At 64.0% G+C, this 13,563-nt stretch overlaps 1 protein-coding gene across 2 annotated transcripts; it reads left to right on the top strand.

Moving 5' to 3' along the window:
* Nucleotides 176–12,874, top strand: EEF1D (elongation factor 1-delta). 2 transcript variants are annotated; one of them, NM_001314225.1, is given in 8 exon segments: nt 176–440; nt 8,536–8,656; nt 8,763–8,834; nt 11,715–11,814; nt 11,891–11,991; nt 12,142–12,360; nt 12,476–12,670; nt 12,785–12,874. In NM_001314225.1, coding segments are annotated over 7 exon segments (843 nt in total). In that variant the 5' UTR covers nt 176–440; nt 8,536–8,539; the 3' UTR covers nt 12,824–12,874.

Raw genomic sequence — 13,563 nt, 5'->3', positions numbered from 1 at the left:
TGGGCGGGCGCCGGGGGCGGGACCGGCCGGGCCCTCCCCTTTGTCTCGCCCGCGGGGCGCGCGCAAGCGCGCTGGGCCCCCGTCCCCGCCCCGCGCCGCGCGTCACTGGACCCCGCCCGCCGAGTCCACCCGAACTGCGGCGGAGGGGAGCGGGGGGGCGGGGCCGGCGCCGTGCCCAGTGGTTTGCTCCAGCTCCTCCCGGAAAGGGCGAGCTCCGCGGGCGTCTCCCACTGGCTTCTGCCCTCGCTCGCGCGTGGATCGTCGCGCGGAGGGCCCGGGCCGCGCAGCAGGGTGCGCGCGCGGGCCGCGTCCCCTGCGCCCCGGAGCGTGGTAGAGCCCTCCGCTTCACTTCCCGTGCGCGGAGCGCGTGGCCCTCCCTTTCCTCTGCCGTCACGCGCCGTCGATCCCTCCTCGTTGGTCGCCGCGTCCTTGGCTGGCGTGTGAGTACCGCAGCTCGTGCCGCATGGCCCCCGGGCCCAGGGCAGGGGCAGCCCGCGCTGCGCTGGCGGGGGCCGGGCCGCAGTGCCGCGGAATCCGCGGCGCGGGGCCTGTTGGGAGCTGGTGGCCTCGCGGAGGGGCGGGGCGCGCGGGCCACGTGCCCGCCGGACCTCTGCGGCTGCCCCGGCGGGAGGGCGGCGGCGGCGGGGATGCCGGGGCCGCTCTGTCCCTCGCCTCGGTGGGTGACATGGATGTTTGCCCAGCGGTGGCCTGGGCCTGTAGCTTCCCGTTTTCCCGCGTTTGTTGAGCACCTGACTGATGCACGCTGGCTCTGGGCCTGGGGGCCAGGCGCGGGTCCAAGCTCTGTCAAGCTGTCTCAGAGCCTGGACAGTTCACGGACGCGGGGAAGAGTAAGGACGTGATTGCCGGATGACTGAAACACCGTGTTCCCTGAGAGTGGTGAAGGGGCTAAGTTTGGATAAGGTGGTCCGGGCAGTGGGCAGTGCCGCTGGAACGAAGAAGGGAGAGGCTTGTGCTGGAGCCAAGTAGGATGGGGACCGTTGGAGGCGTCCTCAGGTTTGCAGAGCAAAGTGCCTCCGAGAGCAAGAAAGCCGTTTGTGTGGGTGGTCCTTGTCAGGAGAGCAAGTTGACCCTGAAGAGTGAAGAAGTGGGCCGGGCCTGGGGCTGGGAAGGCTCTGGGTCTTGTTTTAGAAGCAGCTCTGACACTCCCAGCTCCTCTGAGAGTCCTCAGCTGGTAAGTGGGCTGAGCTCACGGTGACTACGTCGTCCTTCCTGAGACCACTCTCCCCAGCTCCAGATGCAGGTGTCTGCTAAGAAGTGGTGGCACACAGACTCCAAGGAGCGGGTGCCCTGGGCCAGCTCTGCGGGAAGGTCAGTCCTGAGCCAGCGCCGGGGGTGCCCTCCAGCTCCTCACCTTGGAGCCGCAGCCACTGTGGGCTTCACTGGAGCCTGGGTGGGTGGCGCTGTCCCCTGGCAGAGCCCCTTGCAGGGCTTGACCCTGGTCTCTGTCCTGGGAAGCTGGGTGAGGCTGCAGAGCTCAGCACAGCTTATCTCCAGTGTTTGTGCCCTGGTGTCAGGTTTCCGAGGGCTGCAGGCAAGAAGTGAGCTCTGGCCCTGTGCCCATGTTTTGAGATGACATGTGTGATTTCAAGGTGGACAGCAGTGTGACATTTGTGTGAAGGACTGGTGTCAAAGTGAGACGTGGAGTCCCAAGCCCTCACCTACTGGCCCGGGACGTGTCTCCCCCTCTCCAGCCCCTCAGCTGTGTGAGGGGTCACGGGTACTGGGTACATGCTGCCGGAGCCTCCCCGGGGGAGGGGCGCTGGACCCAGCGGCCAGGGTGGATTGATGGGGCCCCAGAGACCGGGCAAAAATAGCACGATGGCCGTGGCATTGCGGTATAGACGGGGCGCTGGCCGGGGTGGAGTGCCATGGACAGCCACAGCATGGGGCCTGAGTCTTGGGGTACAGGCGCCCCCCCCCTTCCTGCCAGTGAGGCAGTTGGCATTTCTGAGTGGGGATGGACTGTCCAGGAGTCAGGTGGGAAAGCATCTGAGGAATTAGGGCTGTGGCAGTCACCCCTAGGGAAGGACAGGGGGCATCGTGGCCCTGCAGTTGCCCCGAGGCATAGCTGCCCTCACCAGCCCTCCTGGACCCTGTACACACGGGGCGCTCTGTCCAGCAGCTCTCGGCCAGGCCATACCAGCTGGGGGCCCTGTCTGCACGAACCTCACCACGATTCCCACTTCCTGCGGAAGGTGGGTGGATGACCTAGGAGCCCCTCTGTGTGGCTGCGATGGGGCCGTGTGAGCCCTGGGTTACCTGGAAACCTCCTTTCACCCAGGGACTTGTGGGCCCCCCACTGTGGTGTCCTCACCTTCAGGACCCTGTGGCCAGAGTGTTCTGGGTGGGGCCACTGCTGGGTCCCTCTGGCACTGCAGGAACGCCCTCCTGCTGGGCGGAGCCCCAGCCTGGCCCTGCTTTGGAGATGGTCCTCTGGGCAGAGCCAGGGTACTTACTCCCCGGGCCTGGGCTGGAGGGCAGGGGTGAGCTGCTTCACTGCCTTGACCCCGGAGCCTGGCAGCCCTCGCAGCCCCTCTCGTGCAAGAGGTCTTGGCCGGCTTCAGTGGCCAGCAGCCTGCCCTTGGCCCTGCAGGGGAGTCAGTGGTCCAGCTGCCCTGAGATACCCTGGTGCCCCGCCTTCCAGCGTCCCTGTCCAGACACTGGCTTGACCAGCTGGCCTGCAGCGTGTGGTCGGCCTTGCCGGGGTGGCTGGCCCATGCGGTCCTCCTCCTCCCAGTCTTGTGGCACGCCCCCTGAGGTTCCTGGTGCACCCCATGTGCTGCTGACCTCATGCTGGCGCTCTAGTGCTGGCCACAGCCTGGCATGAACTGGGGGGGATGGCAGGGGCCTTGGGGCAGGGCTGGCCGGGTCCTTGGCTCCTGGGCTGCCGCCCCTTGCCAGCTCAGGGCCGGGCGCCCCGTCTGTCCTTTTGTCCCTGAGGCCTGCGGGGACGGTGGCACCCTGTCCAGCATGGGCACTGGGCCTGGGTGCCCATGTGGGGCCCTTCAGTGGGGTCCTAGTCGCCTGCACTTGGTCCAAAGGCCTGGACCCTGTGGAGTGGGGGATTCCCCACCCTGCTCCCCATGGACAGTGGGGTACTGGAGGTGCTGGCTGACGCCCAGGTGGGCTCAGGGCAGAGCCCAGCTGGGGCCTTGGTGCTGCAGGGGCTCCGGCCCCAGGAACCCCAGGACCGGCCCATTTTGAGTGACGATGGAGCAGTGCTGCCCCAAGTGTAGACTTGGCCACCCCCTGGGATTTGGGCGGGTGGGAGGCGGGAGGAGAAGGGGACCACAGAAGATGAGATGGCTGGATGGCATCACCGATTCAACGGACATGAGTTTGGGTAAACTCCGGGAGTTGGGGATGGACAGGAAAGCCTGGCGTGCTGAGGTCCATGAGGTCACAAAGTCGGACACGACTGAGTGACTGAACTGAACGGGGATTTGGGGGTGAGCTCTGGCTGTCTTTCTCCTCCACCAAACTTGCCTCCACACCGCCTCACCAAGCAGCTTCAGCAAAGGCCCCCAGCCTGCTCGGGCCACCCTGTCAGACCGCCTCTAACCTTGCTGCTTTCTCTTCATGCTGTCCTAGGAGACCAAAGGGAAAGTAAGTACCCTCCTGCCCCAGGCACCGGGGCACCGCAGCCCAGCCCCCGTGCCTGCTGCACCCGAAACCTCCGGGGCGCCTGACCTCGTCTGGAGTGGAGGCTGGGCCTGGGGGGTAGCCTCTGCTCTGTCCCAGGCCGAGCCTGCCCCAGCCCCAGCAGTAGGGGGGTACCCCTGAGCAGGGATCAGCCTGCGTTCCTCCACCTGTGGGAGAGCAGGGCGCCACCACCGACCCGGCCAGCCCGGCTCTCAGGCATGTTCAGAAACGGCCCCCTTGCCCAGAGCAGTGGCTCAGAGGGCTCCAAGCGGAGCCTAGCCTGGTGTGAGGAGCCACGTGTCTAGGCTGCTAGGTTCAGGCAGGGTTTCAGCCTGGTGGGCAGGGCTGCTGTGTGAGGGTCTGTAGGGGAGGGCAGAGGGCAGACAGGCCCAGCCTGGTAGGCCCACAGCCCCTGGGGACAGTGGGTGATGTCACAATGCCCCTGCCCCCTGGGCACCCAGCCCTGCCTCCCAGCACTGCCTCTGCCATCAGCCTGGCCTCGGTAAGTGCCGCTGCCACCCAGGGGGAGGCTCGAGGGGGAAGCCAGGGACCCCTCTAAGCCTGGGGTCCCCGCCCTCAGAGTACAGGGGTCTCCCTGAAGTCCTGGGCAGGTCGGGACTTAGCCTGTGCATTACAGGGTAATTGGAATCGGGTTTTGATTTGGGTGGGGGGAGGATGTTAGGAAAGGGCTGTAGACCCTGCAGGGAGCGGCAGGGAGGGTGTGCCATCAGGGCAACAATCTGCCTCCCCCTGGGGCCTCATCCTGGGTGAGGGCTCCACAGACCTCACGGTGGCGGCAGGGGACATAAGACATTCTGGGTGACAGCTGCCCAGCCCCTGGGCCAGTTGGCCTGGCGCCTCTGCTTCCAGCACAGGGTTCAGAGTAGGATCTGAGGGGCATGGAGACCTTAGCCAGTCCAGCCCAACTTGAGAACTGGCCAGTGTGGTGTGGGCTTGCAGCCCCTGGTGCATCCCAAGAGCAGGCTGGCTTCCTGGGCGGGGCTACTTCTGGTGGTGGTGGGGGGGGCGGGGGGGTGTGCTTTAGCATTCTGGGCTGCCTGGGCGGGGTCCAGTCTTTGTGGAACCTGATGCCCCAGAGCAGAATGGGGCATCATCCTGCCAGCAGCAGGATCTGGCTGCAGCAGCAGCTTGTGCAGGGGCCATGACGGGAGGTGCGGAGCCCTGTGTCCACCTCCCAGTGTTCTGGTGACGGAGCCCCTTAACCAAAAGGTCCTGAAGCGCAGGGACAGGACTCAGGTTCCTGCGCGGCCCCTCAAGGTGCACCCGTGGTGGGGGCTGATTGTCTCTTGCTCTGGAGACGGGGTGACCAGGTTCTGCCTGGGCCACTGGGTACCTTCCCTTTTAGATAGTGATTCCCCACTGTGTCCCTGGATTTGGCCTCCACGGGGGTGAGCTCTCACCCTCTGCTCCTGGCTGCCCCTTGTCCCTGACCTTCCAGTTCCCCCTGGGAACAGGCCCTGCTCAGGATGGCAATGTGGCCATGCAGATGGGGGACTCAGGTCAGGCGGGGTGTGCCGTGCGGGGCTGTCCTCTGAGACCACCAAGTCATTTCCGTAGAACAGCTCTGGTGCCTCGGGGTTTGGCCAGGCCTAGTGAAAGCACAGGACGTCCAGTTAAAATTTCAGATGAACAGCAACTCACTTTTCAATGGAAGTCTCAACAGTTTCACGGGACAAACTTATTCTCAAGGTCATTTGCTGTCGACATCAAAGTCAGATTAGCTGAGTGTGTCCTGTGTTTTACCTGGTGGCCATTTTTGGGGTTCACAGGAAAGGTTTCCATAACCAAAGAGGGTTGGAAAGTGTTCTCTGGACCTCTTGGAGAGAGCCTGGGTACTTGCTGGATGAGACAAGTTTTGCAGTTAGGACAACAACACACGCACACGTGCCCCCGCCCCGCCATGGCCCTGCACATGTGTGCTGAATGCCTCCCAAGCTCCTCGTGCATGCTGCCCCAGGGCACCCCATTCGGGAGGCCGAGCAGGGAGGGCCAACCGGGAGGGGCCGTGTTGCAACTGCCCTCTTGTGCTTGCTTTTTAACGCTGCACGCAAGATGAGGAGCCTGAAGGCCTCCTGCGCCCTGGAGACCGTCTGGGAGGACAAGCAGAAGTATGGGGAAGCCGAGCGGAGGTTCTATGAGCACGAGGCCTCGAGAGCCGCCACCCAGCAGCTCCTGGCCGAGACGCTGGCCATGAACGGGCCAGGTCAGGAGGATGAGGAAGACAGCGGCAGCAGGAGAGAGCCTGGGAAAAACCTCGACGGGAAGAAGCTGCTGCAGAAAAAGAGGAAGCGCTCCCCAAAGGGCTGGCTCGGCCAGGCGGACCTGGCCCTCGTAGGCCTCTCGGCTGACCACGTCTGGCTGGACAAGCCGCTTTTCGACCAGGCGGAGAGCTTGTACCGCCAGAGGCTGGCCGATGTGGCCGCCCAGGCAGCCCAGCATCCCGCCCTGGCGCCCGGGCCCCCCTGCACCCACGGGAGCCAGGTGGCCTGCCACCACGTGGCCTGGGGCATCTGGGTCAACAAGTCGTCCTTCGACCAGGCTGAGCGGGCATTTGTGGAGTGGTCTCAGGCCCTGCTGCTGGCCACAGAGGGGAGTGGCGCACTGGGGGCTCCCGACACGGGCCAGCAGGCAGCTGCCCTCAATCTGCGCCTTGTCCGCCAGCCCGGTCCACCAGCCAACGGCCAGCCGCCACTGGGCAGCCTGCAGGCGCTGGTGCGGGAGGTGTGGCTGGAGAAACCCCGCTACGATGCAGCCGAGAGGGGCTTCTATGAGGCCCTGTTTGATGGCCATCCCCCCGGGAAGGTGCGCCTGCAGGAGCGAGCCAGCCAGGCCGAGGGTGCCCGGCGGGGCCGCAGAGACCGGAGGGGCCGCAACGCTGCGGGAAGCAAGCGCCTCGGGCCGCGGCGGGCTGACGGGGAGGCCCCCTGTGCCCTGCCCTACTGGTACTTCCTGCATAAGGACGCCGAGGCCCCCTGGCTCAGCAAACCCACCTACGACAGCGCAGAGTGCCGCCACCATGCGGCTGAGGCCCTGCGCATGGCCTGGCGCCTTGAAGCTGCATCCCTGGCTCACCGACCCGGTACCCGGCCGGGCCCATCCATGTCCAGCCTGAGACCTAAGTAGGAGAAGCGTGCCGGCCAGGCGCCTGGGCTTCCCAGGCCAGCATGCAACCCCTCCCTGCTCCCACCCTGGCAGGGCTCATCCCAAGACTGCCGGCCCGGCCAAGCGGGCTACCCAAGCAGCTCTCCAGGGATAGGGCTCTGCCCCGGGCACTGCTGCTTCTGGGCTCTGCCTGAGGGGCACTGCATCCTGGTCACCCCCACAGGGTCAGGGTGGGCCCAAATGTGTTTCCCTTCTGGCCGGGCAGCTTGCAGAGTCCCCCCTGACAGTCACGGGTGGGGGCAGGGGCGTGCGATGGTGGGTCATCGTCTCTGAGCCCCACTGGGTCCGGCCCCTCACCCCTTCTGCCATCTCCCCGCCTCCCTCATCTGAAGCCACCTGAGATGAGGTGGGCGTCTCCGGTCCTCCGCCTGAGTCTGAAAAATACCAAGGCCAACTTGCCTCCTGCCTGTGGATCTGGGGATCTGGCCCCAGAGTGATTTTGTGCGGTGCCAGCTGATTTCTGGGGGGCAGGGCCTGGCCGAGGAAGGGGTCTGCTAGCCTGCGGGGCTTAGGCAGGTGGGCAGAGATGGGTGGACCCTAGGCAGCCTGGGGGTGCAACAGTAGGGAGAGGGCCTGGGGTGCAGAGGGCCAGTGGGTGTGTGGAGAGAGCTTCCTGGACCCCAGACTCTGGCAGGAGCCTCTCCACCCCTCAGAGGGCATGGACATGCCATTTTGATAGGGTCTTGGCCTTGGTGTGGGGTCTCTTGTGGTCAGATGTTCCTCAGAAGGCCGGAGGCGAGGTGTGGGTCTAAAACAGTCTTCACGGTGCCTCTCGGAGGAGGACTGGGGAGGGTCTCGGGGTCCCGCCCCTCTCGTCACCGAGGTCCAGTGGTGGCCAGGGATCTGCAGCAAAGAGTGTTGGCAGGATCGGGTCCTGTTCTGTTGCACTGGCTGAGGGACGGGCAGCCCTGAGCAGCAGACTTTGCTTGTGAAGTCTGGGCTGTGGCCCAGGTCTGGCGGCTCCCCTGCCTTGCCGAGTGGTGGAGAAGCCACTGACTGCAGCCTTGAACGCGGCTGGATCCGGCTCACAGGCTCACCTGGAGCAGCCGGACTCACTTACTGGTCTCGGGGTGTTAGAGAGTGTTTGTTTTCTCTCTCAGTTGTCCCACTGTAGTAGTTAAATGTATTACTTACTAGTTGACAAATAAGAATCTTGTTACACATTACTGACACTTACATGAGGAACAGTTTTTCTGTAACAGATATTCAGTGAAGTAGGTTGGCCTTATGTTGTATTTTTGCAAATCTTGTGTCTGGCTTAATAGGAGGCAGCTGGATTCCTAAACTTGCTGTGCATTCAGTGTGTGGGTGTGTATTGTCTGATCAATCCAGCCTTGAACAGATACTTGGTGGGGAAAGGGAGGACCTTGGTGACCCCCCGAGGTCCCTGGTCATGCTTTGAGAGTCGCTGGTCTTAGAGGACTGGCCTGGAGACCACTGGCCTTAGCCCTGAAAGGAGTCCATACAGTGGGCTTGGGGTTAGGGGATCCCAGGCTCATTGTGGCCCACACGGAGAACCTCTGGTGCTCTGTTCTGGGACCTGCAGCCCTTGCCACCCAGGACTGGACAGCTTGCCCCGCTCCCTTGGGGTCTGGGGTGTCGGAAGGGCATGCGTGCGGGCAGGTCCTAGGGCCTTGGCGCGGGCAGCCTCTCCTCCCGGTGGGCTTTAGTCTCTCTTCTCTTCAACAGAAAAATGGCCACAAACTTCCTCGTGCATGAGAAGATCTGGTTTGACAAGTTCAAATACGATGATGCAGAAAGGAAGTTCTATGAGCAGATGAATGGGCCCGTGGCTGGCTCCTCACGCCAGGTAGGGGCTGCTGCACTTGGGCCTTGCGGTAGCTGAGGTTTGCTTATTTGTAGAAAAAGATTTTAATTGAAAAAAAACTGACAGGTTCTCTCTGCACCGTCTGCAGGAGAATGGCGCCAGTGTGATCCTCCGTGACATCGCGAGAGCCAGAGAAAACATCCAGAAGTCTCTGGCTGGAGTGAGTACTGCCCTCACACCAGGCGGCCTGTCTGGCATTTCCCCCAGCATGGCCTTTGGGGCACCTTGGGGTGAGGCGTGCAGGGCTGCCCACCGCACCGCCTGCGGCCTCGCCGAGCTGCTGGTCACCCGGCGCTGCCCGCCTTGCGGTGGCTGCTCCTGCCATCCCAGGCCTGCGGCTGCCTGCGTGCTGACGCCTGCCCTGCTTCCTCCTCCCCTGTCAGCTGAGGCTGTCCCCGGAGGGGTGGGTCACGGTGCCGTCATGGTCATTCAGGCGCTCAGTCACGTCCAGCTCTTTGCGACCCTGTGGACTGCAGCACGCCAGGCCTCCCTGTCCTTCACCATCTCCCGGAGCTTGCTCAAGCTCATGTCCGTTGAGTCGGTGATGCCATCCAACCATCTCATCCTCTATCGTCCCCTTCTCCCACCTTCAGTCTTTCCCAGCGTGAAGCTTTCACAGGGCGTGAAGCTACCATCTTGATTGGAGGCCCAGAGAGGGGCCTGCAGTCCATCGTGGCCTCCCAGCCCACCTGAGGTCAGGAGGGGAGCACGGCTCCATCCAGCTCTGTCCGTAGCCTGGCTGGGGCACGTCCCTCAGGGATGGCAACCCTGCTGCTCGCCCGCCCAGGGCCGCAGGGTAGTGTCCAGCCTCGGCCTCACTGTCCACAGAGCTGTGCTGCTCCTGGAGACTTCAGGAGAGAACCCACCTTCCTGCCTTTTCCAGCTTTGAGAAGCTGCCCACATGCCTTGGCCTGTGGCTTCCAGCCAGCGGTGTCGGGACTGACACCCATTTCCATCTCGTTTCTTTGTCTCTCCTACCTGTCCCTGATGGGGCCCTTTGTGAAGACACCGGGCCAACTGGGATAATTCAGGAGCCTGCCCGTCCAGCTCCTCAGACCCTCTGCCCTGGGGTCACTTTTCCACAGGGTTGGGGGACTTCGAGGTGGCTCTGTAATGACAAAGCATCACACACCAGGTGACCGAAACAACAGAAACTTGTTTTGACGACCTGGAGGGTCAGAGTGGGAACAGAAGGTGTGGATGTGGTGGGTTCCTTCTGAGGCTCTCAGGAGAGGCCTCGGCATGTTGGTGGCTGTCTTCTTCCTGTGTCTTTCCATCTTCTTTCTGTGAACAAATCTCTGCTGGCAAGGACACCAGTCACTGGGTTGGGATCCCTCTCATGACCCTGTTGTAGCTGATCACCCCTGGGAGGACCCCACTGTTGACAGTGTCCCCCACCCTGAAGCCCTGTGGCGGGGCCTCCAGCCGCCTGGAAAGGGTGCCGGCCCAGCGCTGGGCTTGGGTTGGGGCACACAGGCCCAGCACACACCGGGGCTTCAGAGGTTCCTGGGGGCTGCTGGTGCCAGCCAAGCTGCAGGACTTCTGGGCGCAGAACCTTGGGTGGCACCGCCTGCGCCCGACCGTCGTGGAATGGCCACCTCACTGAGCCCATGGCTTCCTCCTCGGACAGGGTGGGAGGCTAGGCCCGGGGCCTGGAGGCCGTGGGTTGGCCTGTTGCCTGGTCTGCGCTGAGCAGCGGTGTCCTTGTAGCCCGGAACCCATGCCCTGGGGACCCATCAGTGTTGTCGCCAGGGGTGTGTTGGGAGGTTCCCAGGGCCGGGTGGCAGGCACAGCAGGACAGAGGTTTGAGGCTGCAGCCGCCTCGAGGCTCCTGGATGTTTGATCCGCTTTGTGGACGTGGATCCTCCAGGAGGGAGGGCCTGGCCTGGTCATGGAGCCTGAGGCTGGTGGAGCCCTGGAGGGAGGTGGGCTTCTGAGGAGCAGGTGGTTCTGGATCACATCCCCAAGCCAGGTGGCCCGTGGACCCTCCTCATGGGAATGGCTGCGCTAGCTGAGTTGCCAGCGGAAAGCGGAGATGTGCCGAGGGTGGTCAGCTGTGGGGGGTGGGGCGGCCAGCCACTGACCAGAGTAGGAAGGTGGGGGTGGTTGGGGTGGATTCCTGGGCCGACGTGAGGGGTGGTGGCGTCTGGGGGCTGGTCACTGCCCCTTCCCATCACCAGGCTCCACTGGCCAGCTCTGCTGGGTGCCCTGTGGTGGGAGTGATGGCCCGTGGTACATGGCGTCAGCCCAACACTGCCCACTGGCCCTGGGATGGGGAGCCAACGTCTGTCAGCTTCTGGGGGTGTGCAGGGCACGGAGGAGCCACGTGGCTTCTGAATGGGGCTTGGTGGGCAGGCTCAAGGCCCCAGGTCTCTCATGACTAGACACTGGAGGCGGGCAGCAGCCATGTGAAAAGGGCCAGGTGCCTGTCCTGGGAGCCGTTCTATTGGGGTACAGGGTACACTTGACCACATGGCGGCTCCTGGCGTGTAGCTTGGGCTCGAGCCAAGGCGCCCTGTGGGTGAGCTCCCTGGGCAGTGCCACCTGGGGTAGATGACAGGGGCTCCCCCTCAGGGAGGAGCGGCGCAGGCTGTCAGCTGGGCTGAGTGGCTGCCTCACCGGCGCTTTGCAAGGCAGGCAGCCGTGTGGCCTGGAGAGGCAGGGCTGGGCTGGTGCTCCTGCACCGCCTGCTCATCCTCCCACCCTCAGCAGGCCCTCCCCTGCTGTCCCCTGCTCAAGGCTGTGCTGCCTGGTCCCCCTGCCCTGGGTCTGGCCACCTCTGGAGCTGTGAGTCTTTGGCTTCCTCCCTTCACCCCCACAGGCAGCAGCAGCTGAAGCTCTGCACTGCCTCCGTGTTGGGGCTGCCCGAGCCTCCGGCTTCCTGGGCTGAGTTCCCGCTTGGCGGTGGTGCTGCCTCGGTCTGGGGAGCTCGCATAGCTTCCCCCTAGGCTGAGCTCGGGGCTCTGCTTCAGCATAGCTGTGAATGGGGGACCCCGAGGGGCAGGCAAAGCTGTGAGCCCCTCCTCCTCCTGCCTTGCAGAGTGCAGGCCCCGGGGCCTCCAGCGGGCCCAGTGGAGACCACAGTGAGCTGGTCACCCGGATTGCCAGCCTGGAAGTGGAGAACCAGAGCCTGCGAGGAGGTGAGGCCCTGGGCTGATGGGGTGGGGGTCCCTCCCTGGGCCCTATCGTCCAACCAGCATCCCTGTACCCCCACAGTGGTGCAGGATCTGCAGCAGGCTGTCTCCAAGCTGGAGGCACGGCTGAGCGCCCTGGAGAAGAGCTCACCTGCCCACCGGGCCACCACTCCACAGACCCAGGTGAGGGCCCACCCCCACCAGGGACCCCCGGCCTGGCGCTGAGGAGTGGGGGGGCCCTCTGGGCCGGCCCAGGCAGCAGTGAGGGGCAGGGGCCTGGGGTCCTGCCTGCGTGGGTCTCAGCCTCCACACCGGCTCCCCCCACCACGGTAGCACGTGTCTCCCATGCGCCAAGTGGAGCCGCCCAGCAGGAAGGCGGCCACCGCCACGGAGGACGATGAGGACGACGACATCGACCTGTTTGGTAGCGACGAGGAGGAGGACAAGGAGGCTGCCCGGCTGCGGGAGGAGAGGCTGCGGCAGTACGCAGAGAAGAAGGCCAAGAAGCCTGCCCTAGTGGCCAAGTCCTCCATCCTTCTGGATGTGAAGCCTGTAAGTGGCTCACCTCCGACCTTCCCCTCCCCTCCCCATGCCTGGGGCCCTGGAGGGGTCAGTGATGGGCAGGGCAAGTGTAAACTCAGCCTGTGCTCCTTTCCTCTCACCTCAGTGGGATGATGAGACAGACATGGCCCAACTGGAAGCTTGTGTGCGCTCCGTCCAGCTGGACGGGTTGGTCTGGGGGAGCTCCAAGCTGGTGCCCGTGGGCTACGGCATCCGCAAGCTGCAGATCCAGTGTGTGGTGGAGGACGACAAGGTGGGGACAGACCAGCTGGAAGAGGAGATCACCAAGTTCGAGGAGCACGTGAGTGAGGGGGCACACTCGGGGGTGCAGGGGTGTCCCATGGGAACCCCTGGCCAGGCATGTGGGACTTTGGGAAACAAGGCCCCATGTGACCACCAGCCTTCCTCCCTGCAGGTGCAGAGCGTCGACATTGCTGCTTTCAACAAGATCTGAGCGCTGGCCTGAGCCTGTGCAGCCTTGCAGCCAATAAAGACTGAGATTCCAGCCCTCTGGCTCTTGTCTGTCCTGGTCTGGGCCCTGTGGGTGGGCGCATTCAGGGAACGCCCTGGGTCTGCGTCCCTGGTGTGGCTATGTGGGCCCACCCCTCTGCCTGCCCCTCCCATCCCCTTCTCACTTAGCTCTCAGTTGCAAGTGCTATGCCCAGGTCGAGCCCTAAAGCATACATTGTCTCCTCCACTTGGTGGGGGGGGGGTGGGGGGATGGTGGGTCCCCCACCATCTCTACTCTGCCTCCTCTTTTTGAGTTATCCCCGGGGGTATGAAAGTGCCAGCCTGGAACCATCCAGGGAAGAGGTCCCAGTGGCCGTCCTGGCCCTGCTCTTGTGACTATAGATGACTATAGTTTCCTGTGGGAAACCCTGCACATATCTGTCCATGTCTAGGAAGGAGGTGGGGTTTCTTCCCTTAGACCTGCCCCTCTCCCTCCAGCCCTGGAAGGACACCTGCCACACACACACCCACTGGAGAGAGACCTGGGCCCCTGACAGACCCCGGGACACACTACCCCATGGAGCTGTACCGCTCGCTCACCTGTGCCCCCTCACCCTCTGGTCTGGGCCGGACTGTGTCACTAGTGGTTTCTCCCTGGAGCCGGTGTGACTGGTGAGGAAAAGTGAGCTGTTCGGGCTTCTAAGGCCCCTTAGGATTCCTGTGGGGCTTAGAGTGGAGGACTGG

Source organism: Capra hircus, chromosome 14, assembly GCF_001704415.2.
Source record: "Capra hircus breed San Clemente chromosome 14, ASM170441v1, whole genome shotgun sequence".
NCBI lineage: Eukaryota > Metazoa > Chordata > Mammalia > Artiodactyla > Bovidae > Capra > Capra hircus.
This window is presented reverse-complemented; position numbering and strand designations above follow the sequence as displayed.